General features: G+C 40.9%; 1 protein-coding gene across 13 annotated transcripts in view; it reads right to left on the reverse strand.

Annotated features, from left to right (window-relative positions):
* The window catches only part of ncam1a (neural cell adhesion molecule 1a), a 309203-nt gene extending 292982 nt beyond the window's left edge, over positions 1-16221 (reverse strand). For 10 of the 13 annotated variants that reach the window (XM_011483933.4, XM_023962562.2, XM_078930822.1 and 7 more), the window contains exon 1: positions 15767-16087. In XM_011483933.4, coding sequence (XP_011482235.1) covers positions 15767-15824 — 58 coding nt within the window. In that variant the 5' untranslated portion in view covers positions 15825-16087. Of the gene's footprint in view, positions 1-15766 lie in introns of all 13 variants that reach the window. The other 3 variants (XM_078930821.1, XM_023962555.2, XM_078930823.1) reach the window with 2 other exon arrangements.
* Positions 16222-16709: the final 488 nt, after the last annotated feature.

Consider the following 16709-nt stretch of genomic DNA (forward strand, 5'->3'; position numbering starts at 1 on the left):
TCTGAATTTCTTTAAGCCTCTCAGGTTCCAACTGTTTTAACACTACACAACTGTTTTAGTTGAATTAAGATCTTTTTTTACCACGGTCTGGGTGAATACTTGATTCTGATTGGCTGCAGGGTGTCTATTTAAAAGTTATGAGTGACACCTAAAACAGGAAGTTCAGGTCAAATGGCCTGAATGTTCTAAGTTATTGCGGTGGTCTAAACGCCAGTTGGAACAACAGAAACAAAGGTGGTCTGACGTAATTCTGGTTTATCACAACAGAAAGACTGTAGAAACGATCTCTTACCATCAACAGCAATGTTGCCTTTCATTTGAAATGTTAATGGTAGATATTTCTAGAATTAAACGCGGTCTAGGAAACTACTTGCTCCATCATCTGGACTAAGACAAGCAGTAAGAAATGATGCTTTGTGTTACATAACATGACTGTTAACATATATTCCTCTTTCCTCTGCCGGTTGGTCTTCATACACAATCAGAGCAAGCTGAAGTCAACAATGACAATGGGTCAAACTACATATCAAAGAGTCCGCTTCTTGTGAAAATGAGTTAAAAATGATAAGACTAAAGTAATGATAACTGATTTACTATTTATATCTTTCGTAAGTGACCAGCGTATAAGCGGGATAATGCCCGAAGAGGTGGCCATCATCTCCTCTGTGTCAGACGGTTCACACCGTCGCATTGTCCATTAATTTCTTATAATGGACACCTCGTCAGCCATTTTCCCTTACTTAAAGCAAAGGAGCTTTATTTTTAATCAAGCTTCAATCTGGAAGTCAAAGGGTTGCCCCATGGTCACTGAGAAGAAATGTAGAGATCCATGTAGAGATACCAATAAAAAGAAAATTCCACTTCTTGAAACGGTTGCTTGATGCATCTTCACCACTAAAACCTGACAGACAAAAAAGTACCATCAGGTAAGTCAGTGAGGGCACCACTGCATTGAAATTACTTGATATTTTAGCCACAAGTTGTTGATATCTAACAAAGATTGTGATGCAAAAATCCATCACAATAGCATTGTCTTAAAGGGTCTTGTATTTTACCTGTAATCTGTAAACCAAAGTCTTATTTTGAAGGGCTGATATTATGAATCCATTTCAAAGGACTGCGCTGCATGTACACATGCCGGACACACACACACATGGCCTTTGAGCCAAAGACACTGGGCCGCACAATCTCTGAAGCTTCTGTTGGCTCAGATAAAAAGGCCGAGCCCTCCATCCCACGCTCTGGATCTTCTAAGTTTGGCTCATCTGATTGCCTTCAGTGGGAGCCAGCATCAGTCACATGGAGCATGACACGCTTCCTTTGTTCTTGCAACATATTTTCATCTGCTTCTTGTTCATAAAGACTGTGTCCCTTGATTTGACATTTACCGCCCAATCTGTCCTAACAGATAAGTAGAGATGCAGTAAATGTACGAATAGTTAAAAATGATGCCAACAGCAAGCGTCTTCAGACTGTTGGTTTCAATGAAAAGGAAAAGGTCCCTGAAATAAAAAGATTCATACATTTTTAACCAATATTCCTAACTCTTTCCAATTTTTGGATGATAGAAACAATCTATGCTATTATTACCTGCAAAGATGGCTATTCTCATAAATTTAAGACTTTCTAAAATTTGTATTCCAGCTGTTTTCTTAAATAAAATCACTTTTGGCTATAAAATAACAACATTGTGAGGGATTTTTTTTAGTGCAGCAAATATCATGACTAATATATTCATACACCAGAGATTTACATTTAAATTTTGTGAATTTACAGTAAGTCATGCAGCACACACATTGAGTGCACAATGTCAAATCCCACAGAGAAGAAATAGAAACACAACCTTGCCAATACGGGCGTGCCAAGAAAACTAAGAGCATTTCTTTATCACCTGTCAGCATGCATGGATCATCAGCAGAACAAATTCGGTTCCCCAAACCACAGCACACGCTCTTTTGGTATCAGTTCTCTTGCATGGTATCATTTCTGAACCGTCAATAGGCCTCAAATAATTACAGAGCGACACAACTTTGCAACCATGCTTGCTCATTAAAGCAGCACAACAGCACATTATGTGAAAGTGGTGGTGGTGGTGGTGTGTGTGTGTGTGTGTGTGTGGGGGGGGGGGGTTCAGAGTAAAGTGAGACAGCTGTCAATCAAGAGAGCGGCTATTCACTCCAGAGGCTTAATCAGGATGGGATGCATGAGAAAACAGTAACGTGTTAACAGCAGGTGCTGCTTATTTACAGACTTTTGGAGGAGAAGGAAAAACAAAGGATGCATCTCTATTATGCAAGACAACAATGTTTTATTTCACAACATTGGACTCAGTTCCGTTCATGCACACGTGTTTAATTCATTCAAAACAGCAACTAAGAAAAAAAAAGACGGTCTGAAAGAAAGTGAATGTGTGACGCTCAACGTGTTAATTGCAAAAAATTTAAAAATCTGTTGCACTGCTCGCAGAAAAACCAACTGCATGAGTCTCAGCTCGTGCAACAGAGACAAGAACAATGATGTTGAAGTGCTCTCCCATCCCAGCAACAACACTTCACACTGTGGCCCCGCCTCCCTCCCAGCCTCCCTAGCCCTTCACCTTTGTGTGCTGCCCACGCTCAGCACAAACCACTCCTGGATCTTTTCTTCAGGAGCGACTCTTCAACGGTTCCCTTTGTGCGCAGAGGGATAACAAGTTACGGAAACCTCCTGATCCCGGCCGTTTCAACGTAAACACAAGACGGATAAAAATCCTCTTACAAAGTTTAAGTTGGGTCAAATTGAGCCATCCTTTTTATTTTCCTCCAATCTCTCGAGAGCACCATGCTTTTAAAAGCACGATGTAATCTTCAGAGCTCAGCAGAACTTTATTTTCCCTCCAACTGACAGCACTTAAGCTCCAGCTATTAAGTACCAATTATGCTGAAGACCGTTCTTCACTTTAGAAGGTTTTCTATAAGAAGTTTGGTTGATGTTAACGTCTTAGTTTTCAAGAAAAATGGTAAAATGTCACCAGGGGTTTGAATTCCAAGCAATCTTCAGAGAGTTTTTTAAAAAAAAAAGGACCTGCTATCAGCACAAGAGAAAAACGTACTTTGTTCCATCCTGTTCCACAGGAGCCCGACTCCCTGAAGCAGAATTTTACAATTTAATTAGATCATATTTGACACATGAGCTTGATCAAACGGTCCACAGAGTCTGTGCCACACTGTCAAAGTAAAAGCCTCTAAATGTTGCTTCTATCTTCTTACCTCCAAGCTGGATTCACAAAAATATACAGACTTTTTTCCACAAATGCCACATTTCATCCATGAATGTTGTCCCTTAAAACCCACTTTGATCCTCTCGATCGGTCGAGGAGTTAGCATATGTCAAAGACTGTAAACTATGTAGGTGTCACTGGCAACACCTCTGGTGTTAAAAAAAAAATACAGGAACACGTTAAAAATACCATTTTTATTGGAGAGGGTCCATAAAAAAGAACCGTGAACAAACAACCAAAGCCTTTTCTCTGCTTTTCAAACTTTATTTTACTCAAGATCTTTAAACAAAAAGCAAATAATTATTTTATATCCGCAAATAAAAGTATCTTTATGTTTTTCAATATGCACTTGAAAGAACTTAAAAGCACCAAAATCTGACAAACGTATGAAAACATTAAAAAAGTAATTTAAGACCTTGAACCAGAAGAGTTCAGGCCATCCGAGTTTGCAGTGAAATAATAAAATCTCAGTTCTTTTGGTTTAAAAAACAAACTACAAAAAAAACAGTGGAGCCACAGCAGAAGCCTCAAGAATGTCTTCAACAGCAATTGGGCCAATTTAAACAGTAAACAAGAAAACTGCACATGGAGCACATTGACTTTTTTTTTTTCCTCGTTCTCAACCCAAAAGCTGAGCCACTTGACAACACAAAAACGGCCGCCAATCCAAGAGTTCCCTAGATGAGTTAGCTGAAATTGCTAAGAATTACATCATTAGTCACTCCAGGGGGAGGGACAGGCGAAGGAACCGGTGTTCACACACAGAATCTCATTGGCGGTTAAGTATAATGTGCAGATGTACAAAAGCCATTTTTTAGAAGAATGACTCAGGAAATGGTTTCTGATGCAGCTTCCTCTGAACGACTGTCATCATTTCCCACTTTACTTGTGTCTGGAGTGTTTATCTAAACACCAGGTAAACGGTATCAAAGCAAAAAAGTAAAAAGCTACTTTTACTGTTTTAAAACCAAAAGCTACATGTTTGTACGATGTATGTTTTTCAGTTTAAAATGATAATATACGACATTCTCATAGTTTCAAAGTTATGACTTTTCTCTTGAATTGTCGACTTTATAATCGTAATTTTAAAAGAAATTCTGGCTTGTGAACTGGCCCTAACTCTCCGTCGTACCAAAGAATTTCTGCCAACGATTAGATATGTGGCTGCAGTGTTAAATTCTGGCATTATTATGCAGTAACTTTCCACAAGAGTTGGAAAAATTGTATCCCTCTTGCTTGAAAATGCGGCTCTCTCCGCATGCACATTTGCTGTCTTTGTGGCTTCAGTTTTTATTTCCGCAAATCACAAAGACATTCGCACATCCCGGCCCCACTGCGCAAGAAAATGAGCTGTCCTCATCAGGTGGTTTCACCAGAAGGCTTCGGGAGCAGGAAGTCCTCCCCGCCTGGCAAACACATCCAGCAGGTGTGAAGGTATGATCTCAGTGAAACTGCTGTAGCCTCGGAGCAAACGGCTTTAAACAGTTACAATTGTCTTTGAACAAGTGGAGAAATTTTGCTTTGTGAATGAAACTGCTGAGTTCCAGCATGAAAACCAAAAGATGGGGTTAAAAAAAGATCTTCTATTTCTCAGTAATGAGGTTTAATAAGGAGTTGCATTATTAAATTATAAATTCTTTTAGCCTTAAAGTCATTAAAAATGACTATGTGTGAGGGCAAAGTAGTGATGTTGTGTTTTTACATTTCCCATCTGTCTGTTCCCTTCCAGGTAATAATAAGCTCAGTGCTGACAGAGATCACAGCCAGAGATAAGACCAATGAAGTGTGATAAGGAACAAAAAAAATAAGAAGGGAATTGCTTATCTTCAGAGGGATCTGGCCCATTATTGTCTGCAGTCATCAGCTCATGAAAAAAAAGACAATGGGGTGAGCTGTGGAAATACAAAACATTTTCCTTTTAATTGGGCCTTTCTGACCGCAGGAATTCTGTACATGTTGAAGTGAGATCTTTGTCTCTCCGTATCCACACCACAAAAAGTGAACACTTTATTTCCTAAACACCGGATTTTATTGTGTGCTTAAACTCCAATGTCACTTTTACTGCGTTTTGGGGCTGTACTTCGTAAACTTTGGCCATTTTAGTCAAGATGTTTTATGAATAAAAGGGAATGATAATCTCTATCTCTATTGTTCTGAAACAATAGAAAAATACTAGAAAATAAACCTATTAGAATAATTTTGCCACGTTCACTTTTTAAGTTGAAAAGCATCACTTAGCATACCTAAGGCTGTTTTCCGACTGGAAGAGTCAGTTTGGTCCGGATCGAGTCCTGAACCCTGTGCTGGGTCTGTATTCAGACTCCCATCTACCAGACATTTCTGACTCGAAACGAAAAACCGTGACTAAAGATCTCTTCAGTCATTGGCTAGGAAATATGACAGTGGGGCAAAGCAACAAGAGAAAGAAATTATGGAAGTCCTACACTTTGCTTCAAACTTTATATCTCGCTGACCAACTTTGAACATCTGTATCAACGTCTAGTACAACACTTTTTACTTTGGTATGCTGGAGGCATGCCGCCAGGCGGCTACTGAGGAGACGAAGGCTAAGAAGGGACACCGATAATCTCAGAAGCGGAGCTAAGTCCAAGCGGAAACGAACCGAGACCACCTCAAAAGATGAGGCAGAGAGCAGTTCCTGGTCCTGGACCAGAGTCCACTTGGATCTATTCACACTGAAAATTTGTTCCGGATTATCGAGGGAAACATACTTTATGTGTCCAGTCTGAATGTGTCTAGTCTGAGTGTACCCTAAATGACACTGGAAATGCAGCCAACAGAAAGGAACATTTAGGTACGGTACTTTAACTTTTACCTGAGTCATTTTTGTGAGTTTTTAGGAGTACTTGGTCCCATTTTGAATTTTCAAAACTTCTGAACTGGCATCTCTAAAGTCCAACAGAAGTGTTGTTGGATTATGGTGATTGTGGGAAACAGTTGTAGGAAGAATAATAAAGACTTTTGTGCAACTTCCTCGAAAGTTTAACTTTCGAAGCACCATGCCTTCAGCTTTTCAGTTCACTTTCACAATAAATTTAGGATCTGGTCCAGGAGTCTGATGGTTTAGAAAAAGCTTGATTGAAGTCAAATGTTTTGCCACGAATTATTTACACCTGGCTATGAGCATCTGTTGTATTTACTGAACCCCTATCATGATTTTTTTTGCTTTGTCCAAATGTAGGGACTGCTTCAAAGTAATTGTCTCATTGTCCTGTCCTCTTTGACCCCTGCTGCTCACAGCAGATGGCCACAATTGGCTGTATCGGAGAACTGGATCGAGCGAGTGTGACGTCACCCATAGAAAATGACCTCTTTCTGGCATCAAACAAATGAAGTCATCATTTTTTCGCAATATGGATGCCACCATGTTGATGCCAGATTGGTCTGAGTCAACGTTACTATGGCAACCACTCACAATTGGAAAAATGTCAAACGTTTCGAACGTTAAATCTGAAACTACCTACTTTTGAGGCATCTGATTTCTAACTTGAATGACCGAAACTACAGTAAAAAATATAAAAACAATGACTTTTAATGAAAATCAAGAATTGTTAATCTATCAAATAGAGAATGAATGACTAATAACTGTTTATTTCTATATAGAAATATATGGAATTTTGGCCTCTTGGAGCTAGCGGGTACTTCCTGTTAGGAACACGGGGGGGGGGGGGGGGGGTCACAGTCAGTCAGTGAAGTCGATCCATCTTTCAGTCAGAGTACATGGATTACACAAAAATAATTTGATGTAATCTGTTTGTCATTTACAGTAATCAAAACTGTGAAAATACAGTAAATAATTTAACTAAACAAAAAATGTATTTATATTACTGTATTTAGAAAAAAAACTAATGATGATAGTACTTTTTTTTGTATCACTTGATTGTTTTGTTTGTGTAACTATAACCCTCAACTGTGAACGAACGTCATTTTAAATAAACTTTTTTAAAAAAATGAACAACCACAAAAGCCTCAGCCAAGCAGTTTGTGTTAACAACAATGGAAACTCCCTATGAAATGTTTGCACACGGAGCTGTGTGGAAGACCCCAGCAACATGCATGGATGTGCACATGCAGTGTATTTGCAGACAAGCACCAGCTTTAAGGATCACTGCTGTTGTTTCGTTTCTCAGCTCTGGAAGGTTTAGCTAAACAAAAGAGCAATCAGGCAAACTTTCGCCTACTTGTGCATGAAAGGTTGATGGCCTTTAATGGATTTTAGCCAAATATACATCATCGTTGTGTGACCTCTAATTATTGCTGCACTATATGCCTCTAGATTTTCTTTTAGCTATTTAATTTTAAAGAAATAAATTGTGAAACTGAGACACAAATACATTTAAATAGCTAAATGCCATCTTTTGACTAATGGCTCTTGGGGGAGGAAAGTGCATTAAGACACTGATATACTAATATATTAGAACTATACACTATCATCTATGCTCACAATATCAAAACCAAATAAAAATCAGTGTTTTAGTCCTCCAGTCCATTCAAAGAGGACACGGACATCCAGCTGGGATTGGTATCCACAGAAATGGATGATCCCCCTGGAAGCTCTGACCCAACTTGGCAGCCTTACTAAAAGCAGCTCAGCAGAAAAAAGCAAAAGTAGCAGTGATCATCATGTTGGAAAGCCCATAGAGGTTGGGTTAAAGGCTTGTGTTAAAGGGTGTCCCAGCACTCGTCTGAATATCCAGCATCACCTTTCATAATCTCACAAGCAGCACGGCTGTTAACCTCAATGCACCCGCAGCTACGAAGACGGCTGTGAGCCAAACACTCCCAGACATGTTTTCACCTCACTGAAGGCGATCATAAGGCTTGATAGCATCAAATATTATATGAACTCTTCAGAAGATGATAATAATTTGCTCAGGGAAGATGTCAGACGATATTAAAGAGAACAGAACACAATAGAACTGAATAATAGAGGGTTACTTGAGGGTTAGAGCCATTTGAATAGGTAGATGGGCAGAATCTGTTACCGACGATAATCAAGACTAAATTCAAATTGATTTGAATTGTCACAGATTATTTAACCAAAAAAATAAAAAAAAATCATGCCATTATAAAGGTTCATTTAGGATTAAATCAAAGTTGGGTTTGTTTCCACCCACTATGATCATCTTTTGTTCCATTTTAAAAGCATTCCCAGTGATCTTCTAATTATAATTATGCCATGTTTTAGCCGAAACTCCAAAAATCGGTGTTGTATACTAAGATATGGGTTCTGCAGAACAGCAGTAATTTGCCTCTGAGTTGTGGGTTGGACCAATGGTGAGGAGCAGCCCCACCTTCCTTTTGCATCCTCTATAAGTTATAACACACACTCCCCCACTAGCTTACAGCCCCTCCCACCCAAAACCTGAAATTACTGGTGCAACAAAAATGGCAATATCTGAACTATCCAGTTGTACAGATTTGAGACAGATTCCAGCTCAGACAAGGAAAACCAAGACGTACATGGATCTATTTGTCTCTGCAAAAGGAAGTATCAGAATGGAGCAGATCAAGGGGGGGCTTCTGAGCTGCCAGTGGTCTTTTTTAACCTCACAAAAACAATTTCTGTTAAACAACATTTTTTTCGTTTGCTCCCGATTCACAATGATTTGAATAAAAAACAAATACTCAGAAATTTGATTTAGAGCTTAATTTTCTTAATATATTTTATCTGTCATCAGAAAAAAACTACAAGAACATGTTAAAAACATAAATAAAAAACATTTTCATTAGATTGAATCTGTAAGAAGGTCTTTGAGGTAACATACAGGACCAAGCAGACGTTAGGTAAGGGGATGGGATTGAATTTGAAAGAATAAAACCCTGTTGAGTTTTTTTCTCTTTATCCTTTCACAGTCAGTCCTCTGTAGGACAGCATCAGAGCTTTCACAATGAAAAATCACACATAGTCCCCTATTCATGCTCTGATTAATATGCAAAGGCAGACGGTCCTCATCCAACAGAGGACATAAAACAGCCAGCCGAGTCATTTTGAACTTTCGCTGGAACGATCAGCACTTTTAGATCTTGGAGCTCTGTGATATAGTTGGTGTTTATGGACAAAGGAAGCATGTTTCGTTAGCATTTCAAACCACTTTTTTAACCTTTGCGTGAACTTTTTATCATCCGTGGAGATGCAACAGCTGCTCTTGGCCTCCCAGCAAGTCAAAAAATGTGTTCTATTTTTGTTTTGCGGTCTTTAAGCCGAGTACATACGATCACAACGTACGATAACAGCCCAGCAAAAACTGTCTTTAAGTTATTGGTGCATGACATTCCACTAAAACGACCAGACATTAAACTGATAAAATGCATGTTAAAACTAGAAACAATGCAATTCCATTAACAAAGTGCAGGGAAAAGTCAAAAGGAAGAAATCAGAATTCAAACTCTGTTTTTTACCAAAAGACAACAGTAAAAAATGCACATTTTAAAAGGTTTTCAGATTTCTGAAAGTATTTTGATGTTAAATAATTTCAAAAAATAAATGAGCTACAGTCAAGTACTGCAGTGGGTGAAAGCAGTTTTTGTTTTCCTCTGCTTTTCGAGCGAGTTTGATTTAGCAAACCATTCTTTCTTGTGCTGCAGGACCAAATGGAGCACCTCTTCAGGGCAACATGTCAAAAACAACCACCCTCCTCTGCAGCTCCAGAGTAAAATCCTAATTTCAGAAGAAGACAACAGATTGTTGAAACTATCCTGAAAAACGTGGTCTAACTGGAGCAACTGCTGCGTTGGCAAAAGTTGGTTTCATGTTTACTGAAAGATGTCCACACATCCCTTTCAATTCTGCTACAAACATTGTGTAACTGCCGAGGAAAGTTGCAAAGATCCTCAATCTACTTTTATTCAGAGAGCAAACCCAAAGAGCCTTATAATTTTCCCTTGTTTGGCTGCTTTTTCCAGCTCGCCTAAGTCAAAAATAGCTCGTATTATTTACGGAGCGGCTTTGAACTCACCACAGTTGTAAGAGTCCCATATGTTAGCCATTTAGGAATTGGGTATTTTCCCTCCCAAAACATAGAGTTGTTCGTTGACTTCTGTTTCGGAGCTGATGTAAGTACGCTGATTCAAATCAGTGAACGGGGACCATTCATTGGACTTAATTGAATTTTTCTGCACCAACCATTTCCTTTTTTTTTAAAGAAATATCACTCAGATGGCACAGTACAAAGTAACACTTAGGCTTAATACACAAAAGCCTAGCCCAAGTGCAGTTTGGGAAAACTACCTCCTTTTGGTTTCACACAAATGAAGAAAGAAAGCAGCCAGGTGTTCGTAATCAAATCCTCTTGATGAATTGATCACCGGCAGGTGTTAAGACTTCTAGAAAAACAGACTTTTCTGCAGGTGAGGCAGAACACATCTCCAGAGAGGAAAAAAAAAAAAATGATCTTGAAGATGTCTGGCCATTAATCTGTGCAGTGTATGCAGTAGCTTAAAAACCCTGAGGCTTAATTATTCTATGGTTTACAAGATTTTTCACAGGTTTAAGATGCATAACAGTTGAATGTAACCTCAGGTGGGGCTTCATCCCAGAAACCCCCAAAATATCTAACGCTAAAATTCGAGACATCGCCTGAATGAATGAGAACTTTCCGTGACATATGCAAAGCTCAGCTTAAAAAAAAATGGTGGAAGTTTTTTGTTTTTATTTAAACTAACTTTACAGAAATTGTTTCGAAAATGAAATAAAGCTCCTGCAGCATTTTAAAGATCAGATCAAATCAGAGAAAAAATGTTCTGGTGGCACTTTTTTGATGATGGAGGATAAATATTGAGAAAATCGAGCTTTCATTTGCGTGTTCTGAGTGTTTCTTTATTCAGATTGTTGGTGAATCAGGAGCAGACAAAAAAAATATAGTTTAAAAAAGAGTTTATGTAACCTAATAACTACACTGAGCTCCATGATTTGAGCTCTCAGGGGCTTCGCTGCACCAATTGTCCCGCCCACAACCCAGAGGCAAATTTCTAATGAACTCCTGCTGTTCAGCAGAAACTATGTCCTAGAAAACGACACAGGTGTTTTTCTTTATTTTGGCAAAAAAACGGCATACTCATGATTAAAAGAGCACTGGGAACGCTTTGAAAAGAGCTGAATAGATGAAGTCTTTAAATCCTTGTTTCCACTGAGCGACACGGCCCGGACCGACTTAGAATGGTCCAGGCACTTCAGGCAAGCGTTTCCAGTTTCTACCGTCACTGCGCATTCGGGCATTGCGTAGCTTTGCATCAGCAACAACAAAAGCAGAGCTTTGTGGTTGTCTATACAACAAGTCATTTAATGTTTGAAGATTGCGGGCAGTGGAGAAGAAAACGCTGGGGCGGGTTTGGCACTTCCTTTCGTCGTAATGACCTTCCGATAGTAGCTCCGCCCTAACTTTTCCATTTCATTTCTCTATGGACCTACAACCAACGGGGGCGCGCTTCAATCTGACTCAATGGGTCCGTTTTATAATGTAAACACACAAAATATCGGATCGGACCGTCCTGCTCAGTGGAAACGAGGCTTAAGCGAAACCAAAGTCAAGGTGATTGGAACTGGAGCAGAGCAAACCTTTCACAGCACAACTGCATGAAGTGGTGCCAGAATGATGGGGCTTTTTGTCAGGAGTGGGGCAACATATTCACACCAAATCTGTTCTAAACTTGTGTGTACCAAAATATTCTGAAGCCACATGTGCCGGCACGTGTTCGCAGATAATGTCTGGCTGTAAGGATACGTTCGAGGAAAACCTCGGTTAATAATGTGATGTAAACAGAACTTGAACAAAAAGGGAATAAATATGATTTTGAGTAAAAGCAACAGCATTGAAGTGTTAGTCGAGAAAAGTTTCGTGACCAATGCTCCACATTACTTCGGTCAAAGCGGTCCAGCTGTTTCTAACTTAATTTTATAAACAATAAAAAAATGTCACCAGGCTTTACCTCTGCAGTATCAAAGTATTTTTTCAAAGTGCACTTTCATTGAGGTCGGTACTTTCTTTCCTCCATTTCCTCTCTTATTGCTTCTCTATGATTGCTTGCTCTCCTCAACCCCCTGCCAGCCTGCTCTCACCTTTCTCATAATACAAGCCTGTGTGCATTACTGAACACACTTTACAGTAGGTGGCAGTATACTACAGATTCAATTTCTGCAAACAAGAGGAAAGGATTGCACAATTAATAAGCAACTTTTACTAGAAAAACTGGGTAAAATATCTCAAATGAACATCTATGGTCCACCTTAAAAGACAACGTGTTCAGCGGTTTTGTTTGTGAGGCTTCGTCTGAGTCATAAAGAGAGAAATATAAATATCACAAGAAATTAACTGCTCATAGTTTTGGATGCAGAAAAAGAAGCAGTTCAACTTTGCTTTGAGGATTTTGAGGAGCAGAAGGGCGACACCTTCCAACACCAAACTGCACCGATTACCTTCATCATGCCACACATTCACTTTTGTTGCCGCCACTGACCTAAAACTTACCAATCTTACAGCCTTACACCCCAGGATAATCTCAAACGGCCCGTGTATGGAAGTTTCTCTTATTAATTATTCTTCATCACCTCACACGCCTTCGAATTTCCAGCCTAAGGAAGACGTTTTTGACAAGAAAGGCCGGCGTGTGTCCACTACTCAAAATTTCATTGGATCCACACTGGCAATAATTCAGTTATTTCTTGAGCGGTGATGTGGTCCTGCATTCTAATGTGTGTTGCCAGCCTCAAAATTTAATTATCACCCAACTGCATGAGAAACTGGAAATCAATAAATGTAATTAAATTGCTCAGCCCTCAAACTGTGCGATGCTGTCATTACCCCTTCCATGTACCCAGGTTCTATCAAATAATGTGATCAATTTGTCTGAATTTCACCCTGTTGCAACGGGAGAAGGCAAAGGCACAGGTGTCTAATTGTCTCCCTCTTGGTTCCTTTCTCCTCGCATCCAAACGGCAGTAAATTGTGGGAGGAGATTATCTGTTCAGGATCATGAATCATATGGAATAAAAGGAACACATCTTCAATTGTTCTTGCTAGGTCGTCTGTCAGAGAGGGTTGACGATGGCAAAACGATCTAAAAATAAAGGCATCCAACAAAAAAAAAAATTTTGTAGATCAGAACTGTTTTTTAACATGTTCTTGTGGCATTTTTCTGATGATGATGCACATATATTAAGAAAATTGAGCTCAAAATTGCATTTCTGAGCATTTCTTTATTCAAATTATTGTAAATCAGAAGCAGACAAAAATGCTGTTTGAAATGGCGTGCCCACTCTGCAGAAGCTATGTCCTAGAAAACAACACATGTTTGTTTTTGTCTAAGAAAAAAGAGCATTTTTATGCTTAAAACAGACTTCAACAGACTCACACAGGCACAGAGGGTCCACCATCTCACTGGACCTTAAGGGGACCTCCTACATCGACTCACTTCATAAAAAGGCCAAGAGGTTGTTCTTCCTGTGACAACTTAAGAAGTTCAACCTGCCTCATGAGCTGCTGACCATCTTCTACACTGCAAATATCCAGTCTGTCCTGACCACATCTATCACGGTCTGGCAACCAGACACGACGGGGACAGCCTGCAGAGAACCATCAGGTCATGGATCATTGGTTCCAACCTTCCCTCCATTCAGGACTTGTACCGGTCCAGGGTCAGGAACCGTGCTGGTTAAACCTCAACCGCCCCCTCACACCCTGCAAGCAATCTCTTCAGTTTCCTCCCGTAAGGGCGGCATTTCAGAACCATGTACGCCAAAACCCTCATCACAAAGACAGCTTCTTCATCCGAGCCGTCGCTCGGATGAACTCCTGACCAGTCAGAGTATGGAACCACAAACAAACTGTTAAACTGGCATAACTGTTGTATTTATCTTTTTCTGTATTTTGCCTTTGCCTTGTCTGTTTGCACAAGAGCATGAAGGCACCAAAGCCAAATTCTTTGTATATACCTGGTCAATAAAGCTTTTTCTGATTCTGAATTTAAAAGCCCACTGGGAACTCTTTGAAATAAATCAAAAGATGACCGGAGTGGGTCTTTAAATAAATGCAAACTTTTCCACTGCGTGTCAAGCTTGGTGCAAAATCTAACGGTTCTTCTTTGAAGCCTTAAAAGATAATCCAGTCTGGGGTGAGATTTGACTAACACTTCTTCTGGAGGCGGAGCCATCACTCCCTGTCTTACATCTCAGTGGAAGGGAGCAGAAGTGCCCCTTTACAAATGACTTTGAAAAATCCAAGTGACAAATACAAGATGAAAATCGGTTCCGAATGAGGAGAAAAACTAAAAGTTGAGGTTTAAAAAAAACACCACCTAATTACTACATAAACTGATTGTCTCTTTCCAATGACCCCTGGGGATCCTCAAACTCCACAAGCTTCAGTGTTTAGAATAGAAATGGGGGGGGGGGGGAATCAGAGGAGAGGGATGTGGGTGACTGAGAGGTAGAGGATCTGCTAAAAGGGGAGGTGGGAGGGGGTCTGCGCGCGCTATATAACCACAGAAGCTCGTGGATTGGATCCTTTTGTATAGATTGAAAGACTATTCAGTTGAGCTCAATGGATGACGACTGTTTCTCCAAGCAAACCGGTAAAATCCAGGTCTGCAGGTTCCGTTAACACGAACGTTCTGCGCGTAAAACGCACAGCGGTGTCCGGTTCGGAACCTCGGGTTTCCACATGGGGAAACAGGTTCGGTGGCACAACCAACAATCTAGACAGAAACGCTCAATTCTGGAACAATCTGTGGATGAATTGTGCGCAAAAACGCACGAACGTATGTAATCGATTCAAAGGAGCCACCTTTGATTGGAAAGCCAAAATATCTAAACTCGTTTGTGAATCTGAAAATGATTTAGAAAAAGACAAACACAGTGCGCCTCTGCACACCCCCACCTCCCCAGAAAGATGGAGAAAGAACCGAATCCGACTTTTGGATCAGGATATTTTTATCCTTCTGGTTTTCACAGGTGAAACTAACGTCTCCATCATGTAAATACATATAGGAGCGCAGGAGAAAGAGAAGTGCAGCTCCGCAGTCTCTGCAGCATCTTCTCCTCTGAAGATGAAGTCGAGTTTGGAGTGGAAAGATTAGAAAAGCTACACGCGTGGAGGAATATTAGTGAGTCCTCATAACTCTGTGATAGAAAAAGAGGGTAGAGGGTGGGGGGTCGGACCTGCTCTGTTTCTGCGGAGATGATAAAAGAAAGGCACCGAGGCGCGCGGCTCCAAGTGTAAGTGGAACCCACGCGCTTTTTGGTCACTCCGTGGATGTTCGGAGCTCGAACGCTCTCCTGCAGAGAAACTTTCTGGGGTTTGTGGGGCTGAACGCTCGGCTGGAATCTCACGGCACTGACTGTCCGGAGAGAAGGGGGATGCCGCCGGAGGGGGACGCAGAGGATGTTGCTCCAGAATGGAGCCCGCTCGGCCTGCGAACACGCAGATTTCCCCTGACCCACAGCCTGCGTGCAGCCACGCAAACCTGCTGGCGGCAAACAAAACTGCTCACCTGTGCAGCCAAGGAAAAGCAGTCCCCAGATGATGTCCCTCATTTGAAGCATGGCCATGTGTCACAGATATCCTCCTCGCAGAAGAGCCGGACTTTCCACGCGCGCGTTGTTGCTTCTGAGTGGGGGTGGAACACCGAGCCGCCTCTCCACAGACAACAACTGCCACAGGATGGATTTTTGGTCCTTGTCGCTACCCGTGTTCGCGCCGCGGCACAATGAGTGACAAGCAGCAGCAGCAGCACCAGCCGTAGCACGTACCCGCGCACACATGCACTGAGCAGATACCAGCACGAATTACTCCGCCCGGTAAGCCACAGAGAGGAGAGAGGAGGCGGGAGGGCGGGAGGCAGGGAGGGAGGGAGGGAGAGAGAGAGGAGGTGGATGGAGAGTCAAAGTAGTGCGCAGCTGCGCGCCGCGGCGCGGAGACAGCAGATGGTCAACACGGATTTTATTCGGATTAATAAGATTAAAAACTTACAAAGTGTTGTTTGGAAAGGCCCAATGCAAGATTCTGATTCTGAGCGGCGGTGTCACCAAAACACAATTAGACTCAGAAAATAAACAGATCAAAACGTCCGTTTGTCTCTAAATAGAGGTGAGTTTTAGCAAAACCAGTGGCGCACACAATGGGGCCTGGGTTGTGTGTGTGTGTTTCACATTTAACCATTTACCATGAAATTTTAGTATTCCATGAAATAATGAATACATAATTGCAAAAACAGATCTTTGCCTCCACTTATTTTATGGAAGTGATGTGCTAGTTTAAAAATGGAAGGCTCTAATCTCCACCTATAGGGGGCGGTAAATACCAAAAGGTGTTCAAGTAGCTACAAACGCCATTCAAGAAATCCTACATTAGACCAGTGTTTTTCAACCTTTTCTGAGCCACGGCACACTTTAACCTTAAAAAAAATCCCGCGGCACACCAGCATCCAAAAATTA

Source organism: Oryzias latipes, chromosome 14 (assembly GCF_053564925.1).
Source record: "Oryzias latipes strain Hd-rR chromosome 14, Olatipes_Hd-rR_3.1".
Classification (NCBI taxonomy): domain Eukaryota; kingdom Metazoa; phylum Chordata; class Actinopteri; order Beloniformes; family Adrianichthyidae; genus Oryzias; species Oryzias latipes.